We start from the raw sequence: 18629 nt of genomic DNA on the forward strand, positions 1-18629 counted from the left end.
AGGAAGCAACTGGTCGCTGAATCGCCCTTTGAAAATCGTGAGGAGCCCTTCAAGTTCTTGCGATTTGGTGCCCATACTCTGCAGGTAGCACCCATTCGCTGAATCGTCTTCAATGACTTCTTATTTATTTATTTTTTATTTTTGTGTAATCTTGGGAGGGGGTCTTGAGCAATGTTCTTGTTCATGAGTTTCCTGTCTTCAATCGGCTTCAATCTTGCTTTTTTTTTTTTTTTTTGTTACGTTGGACGATTGATGTGGAGAAATCTTTGCTTTGTTTTGATTTGCAGTTTGTGGTTTTCGGTTTTTAGTGAGTTACACAGTCCACACCACCTTTGCCAAATGAGTCGCAGATGAGGACATTTTATATAAGTCCCACAACCGGTGTAATCCTTGGGATTAGTCGCTTCGGTTAAGTTTGGAACTCTGTACAGACAAGCTAGTGAATCTGAAAAAACAATAGGACAAAGAGGTTTAAATGGGATGTTGCTCTAATGCATGTTATTATGCTGTTCTTCTATTCATCTCCCATTCAAATCCTAGAGGCGACTTTTACAATTAAGTTGTTGTCCTAATGATCTTACCTGATGAATCAGTTCCATATAGCTGGAGGTTTTCAATTTCATTCCTTAGGCTTCTTCACACATCTCACCAGGTAAGTTAATTCCCTTCAAGGAAATGCCTTAATTTTTTTTTTTTTAATTAATCCTATTAAACCCTTTTTGTGAGCTGGAGCATCAAACAGGAAAAAAGGGGGTGGAGAACCAAACACCTTAGTCTAGAATTTTTTCTGTTATTCATGGTCAAGCTTCCTTGACATCCAAGATATGGACAAATGAAGACCAGTTCATTTGACAAGGATATCACACTCATAAAAAATCAACCACAATAAGAAATAGAGAATGTGGTTAAGAAGAAAACTATTGCCAAAAATGACTTTTTTTGTAGAGATAAAAGAACCTTCCCTGAAATTACCTAGAAGAAGAGGGAAACTTCACTGTAAGTAAGGTTGACTGACCAGAAGGAATATGATATAGAGATATGGTTGGCTAGCGGAGGTCATACTATATATCACATTAACTGACTAAAAGATAAAGCCAACCTTGGCCTGCAAGTAATTCAAATGTACATACGAGAAAGCTTTTATCAGCTTTTCTCCATCACTCCATGTACCTGGAAGTCCTGAATCTTTCTTCATCCAATCATCCCTCTTATTCAAGATAATACAATACAGTACTATACCTTACTGATTTACCCTTTCTTTTTTTCTTAAATCACTTTTACTATACCTTATTGAACTGTACATGCTTGTTCCTAATTTGCTCAGCTCTTTTTATTTATTTATTTTTTTCTCTTTTAATCACTCAGCTTTCTATATTGTTGTAGTTATCTCTCAACTTTCTATATTGTTGTAGTTGGCAGGACCACTTGGAAAGATCTACTTCTGTTCTGTTATGGAGATAAGGGTAGGAATATATTATCACTACAATGCAAACACCTCGAAGCTTACAGTGGTGGATCCAGATGAGTATTGTTACAGAGACATGGTGACCGACATATATAATACTGTTACCAGGCATGTCCCCATAGGCCATAATGTGAGATTTAAGGTGAAGTGCATACTTCCAAATAATCAGGATCTGGAGGTTAATAAGGATGAAGTTGTGGTTCAGTTGTTTGAATTGAATTTACAAGTTGATTACATTAACTTATATGTATATGATCTGTATGTTGATGAAAGACCATTTGGAAAATACACAGTAAATGCATTAACTGGTTAGCTGGTTAAAAAAGATGATGATGCTATAGTTGGTGTTGGTACTATTATCCAACAAAGTTAGACTGGGTTTGGTGAGGATATACAGCAAAGTCAAGATGGTGTTGGTACTATTATCCAACAAAGTCAAATTGTGTATGGTTCTAATGTACAGCAAGAACAGATGAGGGGTGGTAGCAGAAGGAAGCATCAACAGAGAAGTGGTGGGGAATCCTTTAAGCCTTCCAGTAGTAAAGGAACTGGTGGAATTGAAACTGATAAAAATACAGTTACTAGTGGTGGAATTGAAATGATAAGTGATAATGACTGTAATGAAGAGAGTGACAAGGACTAGAGATTAAATGGTGAAGATGAAAATAGCTTGGAAGATACTGATAGTGATCAGGAACTTGAGCCAGAAAAAGAGCATTTATCTGACCTGCAGGATGATGTAAGAAGGGATCAGTCAGGTAATAATGTAAATGATGTGCATGATAGTTGGTCTGATTATGATTCTGATGAATTTTACAAACCATATGTTGAGAATGTTAGTTCTGTTGGTACTAAGAAAAATAAATTAGAGATTGGAATGGTTTTTGATGATGTTAATCACTTCAGGTCTGTACTTAGGGACCATGTAATTCAAGAAGGCTTTCAAATTTTGAGGGTTAAGAATGAGAAAACCAGACTAAGAGCCGTGTGTGCCTCAGAAGGATGTACATGGAGCATCTTTGCTTCACCTTGTGATTTTGGAGCTACATTTATGATCAAATCAATGTGTAATAAGCACTGTTGTGGGAGAGTTGATCAAAGCAAAAATGTTACATCCACATGGGTAGCTTCCCATCTTGCAGCACAGCTAAGGGCAGACCCAGACATGAATACTGATGCAATGAATGCATATTTCATGGATAATTACAGGATCAATGTCCCTTACCAGACATTGTACAGAGCCAAGAAGAGAGCAAGTGTGCTGAATGAAGGCAACCATTCCAAGTCATATGCCAGGCTACCTGCATATGGTGAAATGATATTGGAAAGAAACCCAGGGAGTATGTTCAAACTCCAGTTTTATGAGAGGACCATAATGTCAGATCCCCTTGTGTTTAAAAGGCAATTTGTTAGCTTTAAGGCATGTGTAGATGGCTTTTTGAATGGGTGCAGACCCTTCATTGTGGTAGATGGTTGTCATCTAAAGGGGACATATGGAGGTGTTTTGTTGGTAGCAGTGACTGTTGATGGGAATACAGGATTGTTCCCAATTGCATATGGTGTGGTAGAATGTGAATGTAAAGAGAGTTGAAATTTCTTCCTCAGCAATTTGTATGCCATGCTGAATACAACCAATTATGTCAAACTCATCACTTTCATGTTTGACAAACAGAAGGTATGGTAACATGTATTCCCAATTCAGTTTTAGTATATTCATATAATCAATATCATGATTAGTAATCACTAAATTTTTTTCTTATTTGTTTGTATGTTATAGGGACTATGTGATGCTATATCCAATACATTCCCGGGATCTCATCACAGATGGTGTACTAGACATCTATATGCCAATTTCAAGTCACTACATCCTGGAGTATTGTTGAGAGAGCACTTTTGGAAAGCAGCAAAGACATCAAGTCAGTTTTACTTTGACAAAGCAATGTGTTAAGTTTGTCTCGAATTCTTGACCCGTTTTGAAGATTGACCCAATCCGACATATTTTGGTGGCGACCCGAATGGGAATTTTTCTGAGATCTGTGATGGAAGCAGAGGGCTTGGGCCGATAGGCCCAAGCCCGGAGCCCATCACTGATCTCGTATCTCGTATGGGGGTGCGGGGGCGTAGTATGGTTTGACCGGATCGACTGCGACCCGATGGGTCGAATCGCTATTTGGAATATATATATAATGTACTGTTGCTTGTTGAGAGTCATTGTATTCTAGGGTTTTCACGAAGCTAGGGTTTCAGGGCGAGTTCTTCTTCGCCGCTGCTAGGGTGTAATCTTTCTTCTGCATAGTGAATCATCTTCTTCTTCGCCCGAGGACGTAGCACACCACCCTGGTGTGTGAACCTCGTTAAATCTCTGTGCCGTACGGATCTATTATCTCTCTTTATTCGTGTTTCTTGGTGTTTGATCTAACACAATGAATGACATGAAAGCCACCAAGAAGGAAGCTTTTGATTGGCTGAGTAGGAATCCTCCAAATTTGTGGGCAAGGCATGCCTTTGATTTCAGCTGTAAATCTGATTATATCACTAATAATATGACAGAATCATTTAACCAGTCGATTGGACCGTACGGAGGAAAACCAATCCTGATTTTGATTGATGAGATCAAGAAGCAACTGATGAAGAAGATGCAACAAATATATCAATTGGGATGTAGCTTAAGGGTAGAGTCACACCCAAAATCAAGACTAAATTGGATGTGGTGGCCACTGAAGCTAGGGGGTGCATGGTCCTTATTGCTGGAATAGATGAATTTGAAGTCACAGATAGTGATGGGAGATATGTGGTAGATTTAAGGAAGCATACTTGTACCTATAGAGTTTGGGATTGTTCTGGACTGCCATGCAAGCATGCAGCCGCTTGTGTAAGATACAAGAGAGAGAGATTGGAAAAGTATTATGATCCGTACTATAGTGTGGCAAAGTACATGACAGTTTACAAGGACATTATTCATGCAATGCCTGGTCTAGATGAGTTGAAGGAGGAACATATGATGAGGATTGTTCAACCTCCACCTTTAAAAATGTTGGTTGGTAAACTAACTAAGTGTAGGAGAAAGGACCCAGATGAAGAACCATCAGGACAGTTCAGAAGAAGATCCCATACTATCCGGTGTACTAGATGCAAGTCGACTGATCACAATGTGAGGAGATGTAAAGGAGCCCCAGGGAAAGACAAAGCTGCTTCTTCTGGGAAGACAGTAGGGACAAAGGTATTAGGTTTATTTCTACAATAAGTATAACTAACTTATAGTTGCATGTTACTAATCATGTTGTCTTTTTGGTTTGTGCAGAGGAAGGAGAGAAGTATGGGAAGTCAATCTACCATCAACAATTCACAGATGTTGACCAGGTCACAAGCTTCCTCTACCACTACTGAAGTGAACATACAATTGAAGACCAAAGCACAGTTGAAATTAAAAGAAGAGAAAAGAAAAGCACAAAAAGCGCGGAAAAAGGCGAGGAAAGAAGGGAGTACATCTGGAGCACACTGAGAAGGTTGAAGGCTTTCAAATGGGATTGAACATAAGCTTGGGATGGGATGGGATATCACTTTGTAATCTTTTTTTAGCGTTATTGTATTCCTTAAGTAGGTGGATGGCACCAGTCATTGGCTGATGTGTTTTTGATTTTTTTTTAGAGATATGAAACTTGGTATCAATTCTTGAATCATTGGCTGATGTGGTTTTTGATGTTTTTTGGGAGATATTAAACTTATATGTTTATTAGACATGTTAAATTTATATGTTCATTTTTTATTGCATTATTAGGCACATTTTGGAATGTCAAATATAGTGGCAAAATGCTATTATTATTATTATTATTATTATTTTTTTTTTTTTGAATGTCAAAATATAGTGGCCTGGTATGACAAAGCAATGATGACATGCAAAGATTCCACTTGAGGATTATCAAGTTCATTCTACCTAATGCTTATCAACTTAAAACATTTAATTCTGGTAACAAAGAAGCAATTCATTAAAGAGGAATGGTTACAAGTACTCTAATACTATCACACTATTTTACCCATACAAAATAGTTAGGTTACAAGTACTCTAATACTGTCACAATATTACCATACAAATAGTTACAAGTACTCCCACAAAGAAAACAACTACAAATTGACACACGAGCTTGATTGATGTTGTCAACTTCTCTATCTCATCCAATCTAAACTTCTCAATTCCAAACTCTTGTTGCAACCCTCATACGACCTCTCGCAAGACTCGCAACTCCTCCCACACCTCACGAATCCCGACTTGCAGGCCACGGACCTGTTCTACCAAACCTCGTACCTCCGCTTGCAACTCAAGCAAGTTACAAATGAGGGTGTTTGCTGGTACTTCTCTATTAGGTAAGTCGACTAGTGCATTAATGGGATCACACCAAGCAAAGAATTTACATTCATTCAAGTCTGGACAGCTATGAAAGAGTCTATTCGGATTATCATTTGTCTTAGAGATCCTAATGACAGCTTTTCGATTGCATCTACACCTTACACGTTTGTATTTCAGTGCATCAGACTTGCTCCAACTGACACTTGAAGTGACATTTATATGCAAATATCAGGAATGAAAATCACATTTGGTTACCTAGTCAAATGACATTTATCATTTTTCAGTTATACTTTAAAGTACCAAATTGACACCCTTAGACTATACAACTACTTAAACCCCTTTCATTCCTAGCCATGACAAGGCTTAGAAACAATTATCAAGGATCAAATTGATATCAATATTCAGGGATATCGGTTCCTGCATGAAAGAGATGCAAGAACTGTTTCACATGTAGAGGAAGGATGTCATCAACAGTGTATGACAATTTAGACCAAGGTTTTTTGTCTTGATCACCGAGATGTGTATCTGTGCCATGGAGCACACATGACCACTCCTCAGTGGTTGGATACACTCTGGACAACAGATTTGCCAATTCTAGAATTAGACAGGATTCCTCCACATTTTCTAACCATTTCTTTTCCAAGGACAGCCAACTCTGGAGGGAAACGGATGGCAAACTGTGTTGTGGTGGTGGTGGTGGTACTGTGCTCGCGGCCAGGGAGCTATACATACCTTCTTCTCAAACAAATCCCAACTATCTTCTTTACAGGAAACTCATGAACAAGAACATTGCTCAAGACCACCCTCCCAAAATTACAAAAAAAATAATAATAATAATAAATAAATAAATAAGAAGCCATTGAAGACGATTCAGTGAATGGGTGTTACCTGCAGAGTATAGGCACCAAATCGCAAGAACTTGAAGGGCTCCTCATGATTTTCAAAGGACGATTCAGCTACCAGTTGCTTCCTTCTCCTTCTCCTTCAAGCAGCTTCAATCGCACTTGGGGTTCCTCGCGATTTTCAGGGGGAAAGAGAGAGAGGGAAAGAAATGGGTTTTCACTTAAGATGAGGGTAGCTTAGGTATTAAATAAATAGGGGGTATTTTAGAGATTATGAAAAAAATTAACTTGACTTAACAACCAAAACTAACGGTTGAGACTGTTAGATAGCATCTTTATCTTGTAGGGGAGGAGAGTGATATTTTCGCAAAGGTGATGGGTTCAGTTGATATTTCACCTTAGCTTAGGGGAGGGGAGTGAAGTTTACCCTTTTCTAAATATTCAAAAAAATATTCCTCGTGACAAATTTATTTGTCACCAACAGTAGTTGCATTAGGATAACTTGTCGTTGCGTCTGTATTACTCCAACTGTTTTCTTTTATTCCTACAAGGCTTTGTTGCATGATTCTTTTTCCTGTTTCCTACTTCCTGGGGGGAAGTGATTCCATGAGACCAACTTCACGTCACCCGAGGTCTATGAATAATTACATATATGTGGGGTCCTGGGGATGAACTTGTACGCCACACCAATACTTATTTAAAAAAAAAACACACACACACAGGGGATGCGACTTACATATTTAAAATAAGCTTCTAGCTCGGAGGCAGGTAACTAGGCAATTGGACTCTCATTATTTGTAAAAGTTCAGGGGGAAATTGTTTGTTCGATTCTCCTAACCCTCATCTTCTTGAAATATAGTAGAAGTTGTAGGTTAGTAGTTAGTAATAAGTGTAGCTTAATGGCCCCTTCACTGACTCTAATGGGTCACTTATCTAATTTTTTTTTTTTTTTTTTGTTAACCAAGGTGTCACTTATCTTGTCTTAGTATGGATCTTGCATTAAAAAGAATATTTAAAATATGAGAGTAAAAATAATAAATAATTTATGTGAAAGAGAAATTGCATGTTCGAAGGTGTATCCCATGAAAATATTTCAATCCGACCAGAAATAGGAACTATGATGCTAATGTTTAATATTTTATCTTTTTTTGTCAAAAAAAAAAAAATGCATAATGATGGAATGCAAATTCTAGCATCTATGTTCTCACATGATGAGATGTGGGGCTACAAACTCACACACACTCTTTTGTTCTAAGTCTTTGGAACCATATGGCCCCCATGCAGATGACACCATTTTCTACACTACCATTGGTGTGGTGTGCAAATTTCTCCCCGCACTAGCATCATGGGGAACCCACTCTTTTATTTTAATTGAAATTAATATTTCGAATAGGCTTCGATTTTGTGCATGGTCATATATATATATATATATATATATATAAATTTTTGATGCTTTGCCCCTTATCCAATAGAGACAAATGATATTATATACTTTCTTTCCTTTGTCTGATGGGTGAAGTGACAATCATGTACAACATACTAGCATAACCATGCACAAAACCTTTAATGGAAAAAAAGGGGAAAGGGTTTCTTATGGGGGGAGAGTATGGTATGCGCAAGAGCCAATGAAAATGTAAAAGAAAGCATATACAAAAGATTCATTTTCTCCTTCATGGGGCTCTAAAACGATTTTGGCTGCTAAACCCTTAGGTTCAAGGGCAGAGTATCTCCAGTCCTTCGGGATACTTATTTACGGAATCTTTCTCCTCTGCTTGTATATCAAAAGATAGGACTAGAAAGCTAGATCTGATAGGATGGTAAGTCCTAACAAAACAGAAGTTGAACATGTTTTATTTAATTAAGTTTTTGTTTTTCATTATAAAAAAAAAAAGGTTAATAATTAATTGCTTTCTCACGTGACATATAAAAATGTGAAAATTATTTTAAAAACCAACTTACGCAAAGTTTTTCCATTGGTTGACCTGCTAATGATAAAAGGATTAATGTTGATATATGATGATTCATACGGCTTAAGTAAGACTTAAAATTTGATAACTGGCTAGACCTAAGGGTATGCTACCTATCTAATTGGTAATTTGCCATATCACCCCTCCATGTAACTCATCAAATGATGGCCCACGGGAAATCTCGCCTGAACTTAGATCCTTTCTAGCCATGGGGAGGACGTGCCCATGTTTTGGGTTGTGTGCCTGAGTCCGAATTAATTTTTTGCCAGGCTATTGTTCTCTTATTCTCTCAAATTCATAGAGTAAGACATTGATTTCTTAATAAGATCAATTTTGTTGATTACATGATGGATTCCCTTGAAAAACATTGGCACGCATATAAACAAGGTGCTCTACCTAACTGAGCTATAGCCATTGCGTTTGTGAAAGATATTTATCATGTAGAAACTATCTTGTTCAAGATAAATATTTTCATGATCGACTCATAGCTTTCTATCTCCTTCCGCTAAGGATTAGTATGCTTAGAAATAACGTCTTTTTTTTGTGTGCCAGAATCATTGATTGTATTTAATCGCGGATACAGGTATATAAACGGAACTTCTTTTAATTATCAGACACACCAAGTAGTACGAAATTGCTTGATAGCCTCTACTCGCGGCCTAGCCCGTCTGAAAGCTAAATTTGCCTCAATTGTTTCTCTTTCTTTCGGCTCTACTCATGTTAACTTCAGCTATTTCAAAAGTTCGTTGAGCCTCTTGCAGATCAATCTCATTACCCTTTTCTGCATCGTTTATTAAAATGGTGATAGATGTGCATTGGGTGTCCCAACGGCTTGAGAGGATCTAACCCTTCTTCTGCAAGAATTCCTTGACCTTCACGACAAGTTATGTTATACCATGTGGATTAAAAGCTATTCAGCTTGACCATGGAATCATCATAAGTCTCAAACTTTTGAGCTCCTTCCTTGTCAACCAAACCCTTCTTTGGGGATTGCTATTTGATACCACATTCCTTGACGCCAAAGTAAACCAAAAACTGAATACTCACTACACACTAGGCTGTTGTTCTAAGGGATATACTGCCTCACCTTTACAAGTTCCACACTCAATCTCATTAAGATCCAAAATGTTTGGCCAGCTTGAACCCACTTAATCTTTGGTTCTTTGAATCATAATGTTGCTTCTTTACAAATAAGACAGTTCCTATTAAATTAACTAGGGGTGGATAAACAATTGAAGTCAGCTGATCTTGAGTTGACTTCCACTTTCTTCAAATGAAGTTATCTGATTACCATTTGATGCCAAAAAATTTCTGTAAGGTGGGTTAGCGTACAGGTTACTTGTTAAGAAGAATAAAGAGGTTGCTAAATTAAACAAAAATCAATGAATAATAGAAAAACAGAGCCATTATTGAGCAGCAGAAATCCAGAATTGCAAAAAGATAGCACAGCTGAACTAAATATAGTTGAAAAAAATCTGCTATTACACATAATGAGGTGAAAAACTTGAAGATCAATTCAGGGGCAGGGAAGTCGTACTTTAAAAACAGAAGCACAAGAGATGTATGATCCTCAGACTCACGAATTGCATTTCAAAAGAATATCTGGTGGCCATCAAGTGATTCAAAACTAGGAAACAATCACCTCTTAGAAGTCAAGTGCTTTGATTAAGATAGTTCCAACCTTGAGCTTCAATGTCTCACTAAGACCTCAAGTCGTGAAGATAGTGACCGACTTGCTGAGCCCCAATAAACAGGGCATCTGCTAAGATAAAAAGTCCGACCTGTAAAAAAAAAAAACATAGATGTTCGAATTGTTAGAGAGAGTAAACCTATTAAGCCTTCATTAAGTAGGTGGTATCAACACAAACTGTCGGCCAGACTCGTACTAGACGTGCAGAGAAAACTAATCGATAAGTCCAGTTTTCCTTGGCAGCAGCAGCTCGTTGTTGATCGGTCCAACTGACAACAATGAGGAAATTGATGGTGAACAGACTGTTTGATAAAACCATTATATGGTAAAATGATATTGTAAAAGAAAGTATCTGAAAGTGATGCCACCATCCAGATTGGAGACACGTCTAGGGATAGCTTTAATTTACTATGGTGAGCGACATATTGAAAGATGGTTGATCTAATGAATTCACATAACAATAAACTGTAAATAGAACTAATAAACAGCTTTTCTATGCATGTACCATAAATGCAAGTGGTGGACCACCCATTTTATGGGTCTTAACAAGTCGAACATAGGTGTACTAGACATTGGATGTTCCATGGTATAAGGATCCCTACCCATCTTATCGGTCAAACTTCAATCCAAAATAAGCATGCTACTTAGATGAAAAACGAGTTAAAGGTTTAAAAAAATACAAACATGCCATCTCTATTGTTACATAACGGAGGGTTTTGGCATTCCTGTAATTTGGTATATATTTGAGCCTTGTTTTGACCCTACCAAAAAATCCTATTGGAATTAGACTCGAAAAATAAGATGGCTGCATTTTCCTTATAACATGGATCCCACCTATGTTCACCATTTCCTGCAACATGGCAATCAGTGAACTTTATAGAGTTCACCAACTTTCATGAACATTAACTGTACCCTTGAAGAACACCAACATTTCTTCTGCAAAAATATTAGAAAGAAAACCAATGTGATGAGATATAATTACCCTAGGAACTCAGAAACCCCACCAATCCCAGCAAACTTGAAAGGCTGCGGACCTTCCCTCTCTAGATCCTACATCACAAGAAAGGCATTTCTCACATTGAAATACTCAATTTTGGATTAGTGTTAGAAAAAGCATTTATAAATTAAGCAATGAAGACAAACCGAAGTTACATAACAGACCACAAAACAGAAAATTTTGGGTTGTCAAATAATGAACAATCTTACTTCTTCTTCAGCAGCCTCTAAACCACCTTGAACCCAAAAAAGGTTTCGATAGCCTGCATTGTACAATTGCTCACATGCAGCAAGAGACCTGCCAGATGCATATATTGAGCTTGAAGCAAGAGGAAGTACAAAGGAAACACCAACAAATATAACATCACAACAATGCCTGTGAAATAATTTTAGGGAAAAGGCTCTCTGAGCCTAAGGCGCACCCTACGCCTACACATTTTCCCATTTTCTCTCTACTTAAATAAATGAATAAAATATGGGAATGTGTGTAGGCGTGGGAAATGCCTTAGGTTTAGAGAACCTTTTCCCATAATTTTATATGCTGCAAGCCTAACTTAGGTGCAGAGTCTTGTTTATTATTTACAGGCACTTGAAGCACATATGCATCCTTAAATATTTTCCATATTGTGAGCAGTAACATAGAGCCTATTGGAAAACAAGGATCCAAGTAGCCGACCCATTTAGCTGAGATTATCCTGACATGCTGGGTTTTGCCTCTTTCCTCTTACTTTCATCTTTCATTTTTCATCTGTCATTTGTCATTTCTCACTTTTCATTATTCATCTCATTTCCTATCCCTCTTTTCTCATCTCTTCATCCAACTTTTTCTGTTTAGACCTCAGTTTTCCTAACTTTGTTTTGTTTGGATCAATGCAGCCGACCCATTACGTTGAGATAAGGCTGAGTTTGTTGTCGCTGTGTGCAGTAACATGTACAAGACCCCTGATGTGAAACATTTTTCTGACAGCAGATGTGAGATTCCATATGGGTGTAAAATTTAAACCACAGAATGTCCCACAACAAGACAAGTGATGACAAACTTCTCCCTACGGCAAGATGACCGGAGAACTAGTTCTGCTTTAATAAAAGGACCATTACCCAGTGCTGATCCCGCAAATGTAGGGTCCTGGGAGGGGTGAGTTTGGAGTCGGTCCTAACCTTTGAGCTTTGGCCCTTTTTTTTTGGCAAAATGGCCGCCCTCAAGACTTGAACCTGGGAATTTGCTCTGGCAGCCCAAACCTTTCACCATTGCTCTAAGAAACTAGTTCTGCTTCAATACTTTTCTTATATTATTCCCTTACTTTCCTCCTTCCAGAATGTTTAAACCACATAAAACCTTGATTACAGGGTGCAGACAATGTTCTGGGACCAACAGATGTTCAAAAGATCGGTTCCTCTGAACTTACAATTTAGTTAAAGGTGTCCCATGACTGTCCATCACATAAGAGAACACAACAATCAGGGAAGTCACACTAACTTCTATGATTACCAAGCATCTTAAATGCAGTTATCTCTAACACTAGCAATTATATCTGTTCAAACAAAACTTAAGAAGAAAAGCACACCTCAATCCCTTCTGGCATGCAACAATAAGGTCAGTATCTTTTTGAAACTGCTCATTGACCTTCGAGATGAATTGTCTGTTGGAAAGTGGCATGATATGTTTAATTCAAAATATTTAATGAAAACAAAACAACGTACAAAAAAAATCTCTCTCTCTCACACACACACACACAAAAAAAAACTGGATGAAATAATGTATCTTCTTACGTACTTATCATACGACAATGTTGGTACACCACTCCACCAACCTCCTACACAAATGAAAAAGAACAGAGAAGAGGAACTGAGATTCCGTTACATGCTTCCTATTTTCTTCTGCCAGAAGTATCCAGCAAGTCATTCAATGTTTGATAATTCAACCAAGATCTCTGATGTGTTTGTGTCTGTGTCCACTTGTTTGAGAAAATACAAGAAAATTTGACACTTCAAAATAAAGTCAGCCTAAAATGTGGTAGTCTGATAATTGATGAACTGGGAGAATGCAAGACCTAAGAGCAAACAAGTGTAGACAGTGGACTTCGTACAAATTTTAGGTTGCTAAAAGCTCAGCCTTCAGAGCTATGGTACCTCACCTTTTCTTGGTGACAAAATCACCTCAGTATCAATTTTGGAATACCCAAGTGTTATTCCTTAGACCACATGAACCTGAAGTATATTACTAGCATAGATGTTTAAACCACTGAAAAATGAAAGCTAGCACATTTAGTATGATACCCATCATGAAATTTGTAATCTTTCTGGAAAGTGTCCCAACATCAAATGTGTTATCAACATCGAAGATAGGAATCCAGGTAGAGCCGTTAACCCATGCCTGCCAAACATGAAAAACACAAGTGTCATTGCAATATTACTATTTACGCAAACAAATAAACGAAAACAAGAACAAAAAACCAAAAAAAAAAAAGAAGGAAAAAAACTTCTTATCAATTCGTATTTTTGCAAAAAAAGACATTTTTTACATGATTAGTGAATTACAAGTTACAGGAGGAAGCATCAAGGTCTAACAAGAATCACAATTCCGTTCATGAAACAATAATTTTTGCCTGAACAAAGGATTGAATTAGATGGCATGAGGAGGAAAATAAAACATACTGAATAAAATTTACCACAGAATGCAATGAAGCAGGAAGTTCACTACAAAAATGAAATCCACAGATAGAAACAACAAGACAATGAGTTCCACTTTCAAGATAACTCAAGTGAGTCAGATAAGCAAGATTTCCTCACACTTATATTATATTGATTTTGAATTTTGATCCACATAGAGAGATTCACTCACCTTTTTATGCTCCATAGAGGGACGAACGTCAAGCAGGGTTTTGTTAGAGAGTTGAATTGCATACCCAGCCTCCCTTGGTGCCAGGACCTTCACTTTTTCTTCCCTAATCTAAAATAAGCAGGCAAAATGGTAAGAAAACTACTTCAGCAAATATGGGGAGCCGTGAGCAAAACATTCATAGTATGACATTCAAATTTTTATCAGGGCAGCCAACACATGCTAAAGCTACAGGTCTAATGGTCCAGCAATCTTGCTTGAGCCACTAAGCAAGAAACGCCGCCACCAACAGCATAAACTTACATAAATCGTCATATCAAACCATACTCAACCTAATTTCATGAAAAAATCCAATACAGATGTGTAGCCACCCCAAGCCAACTCTCCTAACCAATTTCAAAGAGTGACTCGATTCACAAAGTCAAGTCTTCCATGACAGGATTCAGTACCTCAGTTAGTTTTGTCATCCTTAGAACAAGTGTTATTGTTCATAGAACCTAAGTAACAAGTTGAGTGATAAATGAAAATCTTGTATAGGCCTGAAGGAGAATAGGAGAAAAGTAGAAAAATTCCAACATTATGAGATTTTAAGTAACAAGTTTTACCAAATTCAATTGAGTTTTTCTGATCTCTTTATCACAAAAATATTTCAAACCAATGACTGCTGTTTTTTATTTTATTATAAATATTTGATTGGAATAAATCTGAACCAGCAGTAGGCACTTGATCTGTATAAAACTATGGTTTTCCGATAAGAAACTGTCAAACCATATCACTACAGGCCATAGTTGTCATGGCGTCTAGGCAACCCAAGGCAGTGGAGAGGGACACAAAAACAAGGCGTCCAAGGTGCTTGCCAAGGCGACTAAGGTGCATCCGTTCCATCGTTTGTTTATTTGATTAAATTATTCTTTGAACCCTGGTAATCGGACTAATTTCTTACCTAGAATTTTACATAAAATTGAAAGAAGGATCTCCATATGGTCTTTATTGGCCAAGAAAAAGCTTATGACAGTCCCTAGAGAGTTAATCTAGCCAATACTAGAGAAGAGAAGCATTTCAAATAAATATGTGGACATAATTAAAAAAATGTATTATAGTGTGGTGACTAGTGTAAGAACTATGGGGGGGGGGTTAGGGTAGTAAATTTCCAATTACAATTGGGTTACATTAAGGATCAACTTTAAGCCCTTATTTATTTGCGCTTATCATGGATGAAATAACCAGAGACTTTCAAGATGAGGTTTTTTGGTGTAAGCTTTTTGCTGATGATATTGTTTCGGTAGATGAGATAAAAATAGGGATTAAAGCCAAGTTGGAGTTGTGGAGATCAACCTTATAATCAAAAGGTTTCAAAATAAGTAGAATGAAGACAAAGTATATGGTGTGTAACTTTAAGGGAGGTCTACAAAGTGATTATTTTAGGTTTCTGGGTTCAATCATGAATAAATAAGGTGATATAGAAGTAGATGTCTCACAAAGAATTAAAATATGATAGATGAAGTGTAGAGGTGCATCCGGAGTGTTATGTGATCGACGAATTCCTTTAAAACTTAAAGGAAAATTTTATAAGACAATCATATGATAAGCTTTGATGTATGGTGTAGAATGTTGGGTAGTTAAGAAGCATCATGTGAATAAACTCAGTGTAACAGAGATGAGAACTTTGAGATGGATGAGTGGTAAAACTAAGAAGGATAAAGTACGGAATGATCATATTAAAGTTGATTTGGGAGCAGCTCTGATTCATGATAAGCTATGAGAAAGTTGTTTGAGGTGACATGGCTAAGTTCACAAAAGCGTGATTTTATTCAGATTGAAGGAACTATAAAGAGCTAGGAGTAGACCTAAAATGACCTTAGGAGAAGTGGTGAGGAAAGACATGCAAAACTTAAGCCTTGTATCAAGTATGATGTCGAATAGAGCTGATTGGAGAGCAAGGATCCATGTAGCCTACCCCATTTAGTTGGGATAAGGTTGAGTAGTGTTATATAGAAGCTGTATCTTTTAAGTGGTCATTTTGCATAGTGCAGCTATTGTCAAAACTCTCTCAAATCAACTAAGTCTTATTCCAACTAAATGGGAAAAAAAAAAAAAAAAAAAATCTTCTTGCAAATTTTCTTAATTCCAATTCTGTTCTCTCTTCTGCGTATCATATATTAAATCCACTCAGCCCAGATTCCATAAGCCGGAAACAATCAAATTTTAGTTAAACAATATCTAAAAGCCTGTCTCTCACCCTCTAATTGGCTGTCTATATTAAACTTGGACAAATCCCAGCGGATTCAAAGTAACTTAAGGCTAGCTAAAGGGCGTTCGACACACCAATTAAATTTCGTATTTTAATTAAGGTAAAGATGATACATATGGTAAAAGAGTAATGCCTTCTTTTTTTCTTTTTCTTTTTTTTTGGGTAAAGAAAAGAGTAATGCCTTTCACATGATAGTAAAAGTTATAAGAGTGATTATAAACTAAATACCTTAAAGGGTTCTCAGTTTCCATGGACTTCGAGAGGATTTCAACTTCCAAGAGGGGTGGGTGTTGTACTTGTGAAGTAAATGTATTTCTCAACCCAAGATGTTTAGATAACGGAAATGCAAGTGGGTAATAGGTTTAATGAATCAAAGATTAATTTCAGAACCAAGTAGTTAATTACCAAAAGCAATCAATGTGTTAACTGGGGGATGTTTTCAAATACCAGTGCTTCCCATCTTTTCCTGGCTGCAGCCATCTCCTTCATCTGCCTTGCTGGGTCATCTTCCCCATTTGCTTGCATTCGAATGCTGAACTGCTGCAGCACAAGAAACAGAAACCCATCTCAGAAAGACAAGCTCATAATCAACTTATTGCAGAAGGGGGAAGGGGAAGGGCCAACAGAAAATTGAGATAGATTTGGTTACATGATGATGGTTTCTGCAACAGTGATTGAGTTTCAGGGAAGGTGGTTTCAAAAGATCGATATATCGTCGTGATCCCACTAAAATCCTACTTTGATCTTTACTTTGAGAACCATGAAACCCATTGAGTATATTTGGAGACGGCAATCCAAGAGCTCTCATTTCTTGAAGGAAGAAGCCGGACGCAGAACGACTACAGTTCTTTCTTCGGCCCTTTGAAGAACTTATCCTCTTAGTCTCAGATTTTCCCGAAAAGGGCAAATGGAAGTAAAAATAAAGGAATCTCTTTCCTCTGAAAAGAAATGGTAATATATAAATATATATATATATATATATATAAATATATATCATTTTATGAAAAATGTTAAATATAAAATTCGTTTCCATCCATAGGATTTCTTTGTATTACTCCCTCCAGACTAAAACTTGAAGATCTAAGTAAAACGAGTCTGACAAACTGGGATCTAATAATTCATAAATAAACACAGGGAGGTGCACGCATGTCTTACACAGTTTTTTCTCAATTATTTATTATTTTAAAGTGAGATAAATTGACATAATGTTACTATGATTGATTTTTGTGTCTATCTCTTTCTTCAAATTTAATTTATTTTCTATTTATTTCTTAACAATTAAACTCAGATATATATAGATGAATTTAGGTGAAATTAATGAATTTTCTATTATTTTCATAACAATAAAATGATCACAAAATAAAAACTTAATTTTCTATCTTCTTTTAAGGGAAAGGATTCTCTAAGCAAACAGTGTAAAAAACACACCAATAACATATGATGGAACAATTTTATATATAAAAGGTTGAAAGATCATTTCAAGTAAAGAAGAGAGAGATAAAAAGAAAGGATTATACCAAATAGTTACACTTTACTAAGTATCATGTTTCGTATTAAAAAAAAGAAAAAAAATTAAGTATTATGTTGTTTTTTTTTTTTTAGTAGAACTAGGTATTACACTGGATTTGGCTTCTCTGTGGCGCAACATAGCATCCAATGCCCAAAAATGCCTTGGGCTACGTGCAATCACCTTGGACTCCATGCCAAGGCGTTTCTAACCGTTAAATACACATCGGACACTGAGTTGCATCACAGAGGAGTTCAATCTATATTATACTTCATTATATACCATATGGTAATATATGAATGGAGATATACACAGAAGAACCTAGGATCCACAATATATATGAAAAAAAACAAAAAATTTGCCACGCTCCCCTGCGAAGGCTTTTTGACTTCAAATGGTGAAGAGAAAAGATCTCAATCTTGCTACCGTTGCATCTCTCCTCCTTCCCTTCATTCACTTTTTTTTTTTTTTTTTGATAGGACCTCCACTTTTGGGTTATTGTTACATTTCCTCATTACTATAAATAAGATAAATTTTATGTCAAACATAAACTGCACCGGATTAATACTGGTACCCTTAAAATGAAAAGACACTGGCCTTTACTTCTAAGTAAATGTCCCAAAAAATATGCCAAGTTCCTCTTCCTATTGAGAAAGTCAACATTACTCTCCCTCATTTCAATATCTATGATGAAAGAAATCCTTTTTTGTCATGGGTGAAGTGAAAG

At 36.8% G+C, this 18629-nt stretch overlaps 4 protein-coding genes across 7 annotated transcripts; 2 read left to right on the forward strand and 2 right to left on the reverse strand.

Moving 5' to 3' along the window:
* Window positions 1-571: 571 nt before the first annotated feature.
* On the forward strand, window positions 572-3520 carry LOC122078072. The gene is made up of 5 exons (XM_042643942.1): window positions 572-652; window positions 1413-1757; window positions 1863-2042; window positions 2109-3140; window positions 3243-3520. The coding sequence occupies exons 1-4, from the start codon at window positions 572-574 to the stop codon at window positions 3054-3056; spliced, it is 1554 nt and encodes a 517-aa protein (XP_042499876.1). The 3' UTR covers window positions 3057-3140; window positions 3243-3520.
* A 240-nt stretch (window positions 3521-3760) lies between these two features.
* LOC122078602 lies at window positions 3761-5216 on the forward strand. Its single transcript, XM_042644658.1, has 2 exons — window positions 3761-4685; window positions 4767-5216. The coding sequence occupies exons 1-2, from the start codon at window positions 4200-4202 to the stop codon at window positions 4965-4967; spliced, it is 687 nt and encodes a 228-aa protein (XP_042500592.1). The 5' UTR covers window positions 3761-4199; the 3' UTR covers window positions 4968-5216.
* Window positions 5217-5427: 211 nt separating this feature from the next.
* On the reverse strand, window positions 5428-6834 carry LOC122078603. Of its 2 annotated transcripts, none has more exons than XR_006140130.1 (2): window positions 6699-6834; window positions 5428-6065 (listed from the first exon to the last, which is right to left on the reverse strand). XR_006140130.1 is itself a non-coding variant. In XM_042644659.1 (2 exons), the coding sequence occupies exons 1-2, from the start codon at window positions 6743-6745 to the stop codon at window positions 5679-5681; spliced, it is 381 nt and encodes a 126-aa protein (XP_042500593.1). In that variant the 5' UTR covers window positions 6746-6834; the 3' UTR covers window positions 5428-5678. The 2 variants fall into 2 exon arrangements, 1 of the variants encoding a protein (XP_042500593.1); XM_042644659.1 differs by having other exon boundaries at window positions 5428-6012.
* Window positions 6835-10049: 3215 nt separating this feature from the next.
* On the reverse strand, window positions 10050-17330 carry LOC122078208 (rhodanese-like domain-containing protein 11, chloroplastic). Of its 3 annotated transcripts, none has more exons than XM_042644095.1 (10): window positions 17045-17330; window positions 16843-16932; window positions 14148-14255; window positions 13583-13679; window positions 13050-13119; window positions 12871-12945; window positions 11516-11603; window positions 11292-11359; window positions 10506-10578; window positions 10050-10400 (listed from the first exon to the last, which is right to left on the reverse strand). In XM_042644095.1, the coding sequence occupies exons 1-10, from the start codon at window positions 17201-17203 to the stop codon at window positions 10320-10322; spliced, it is 909 nt and encodes a 302-aa protein (XP_042500029.1). In that variant the 5' UTR covers window positions 17204-17330; the 3' UTR covers window positions 10050-10319. The 3 variants fall into 3 exon arrangements, with proteins under 3 accessions (XP_042500029.1, XP_042500028.1, XP_042500031.1); XM_042644094.1 differs by having other exon boundaries at window positions 16843-16935; window positions 17045-17328; XM_042644097.1 differs by having other exon boundaries at window positions 13080-13119; window positions 16843-16935; window positions 17045-17325.
* Window positions 17331-18629: the final 1299 nt, after the last annotated feature.

This window comes from Macadamia integrifolia, chromosome 5, assembly GCF_013358625.1.
Source record: "Macadamia integrifolia cultivar HAES 741 chromosome 5, SCU_Mint_v3, whole genome shotgun sequence".
NCBI lineage: Eukaryota > Viridiplantae > Streptophyta > Magnoliopsida > Proteales > Proteaceae > Macadamia > Macadamia integrifolia.

Bases quoted from the DNA above. Each gene is read 5' to 3' on its own strand.
- LOC122078072 (XM_042643942.1), top strand. From the start codon at position 572: ATGATCTTACCTGATGAATCAGTTCCATATAGCTGGAGGTTTTCAATT. The intron at 653-1,412 runs GTAAGTTAATTC...ATATTGTTGTAG, and splicing joins TTCTTCACACATCTCACCAG to TTGGCAGGACCACTTGGAAA. The intron at 2,043-2,108 runs GTTACTAGTGGT...GACAAGGACTAG, and splicing joins TTGAAACTGATAAAAATACA to AGATTAAATGGTGAAGATGA.
- LOC122078602 (XM_042644658.1), top strand. From the start codon at position 4,200: ATGGTCCTTATTGCTGGAATAGATGAATTTGAAGTCACAGATAGTGAT. The intron at 4,686-4,766 runs GTATTAGGTTTA...TGGTTTGTGCAG, and splicing joins GGAAGACAGTAGGGACAAAG to AGGAAGGAGAGAAGTATGGG.
- LOC122078603 (XM_042644659.1), bottom strand. From the start codon at position 6,745: ATGAGGAGCCCTTCAAGTTCTTGCGATTTGGTGCCTATACTCTGCAG. The intron at 6,013-6,698 runs GTAACACCCATT...TGTCACTTCAAG, and splicing joins TTGGTGCCTATACTCTGCAG to TGTCAGTTGGAGCAAGTCTG.
- LOC122078208 (XM_042644094.1), bottom strand. From the start codon at position 17,203: ATGAGAGCTCTTGGATTGCCGTCTCCAAATATACTCAATGGGTTTCAT. The intron at 14,256-16,842 runs GTATTTGAAAAC...TGCTTATTTTAG, and splicing joins GGAAAAGATGGGAAGCACTG to ATTAGGGAAGAAAAAGTGAA. The intron at 10,579-11,291 runs GTAATTATATCT...CATTGTTGTCAG, and splicing joins GGGGTTTCTGAGTTCCTAGG to TTGGACCGATCAACAACGAG.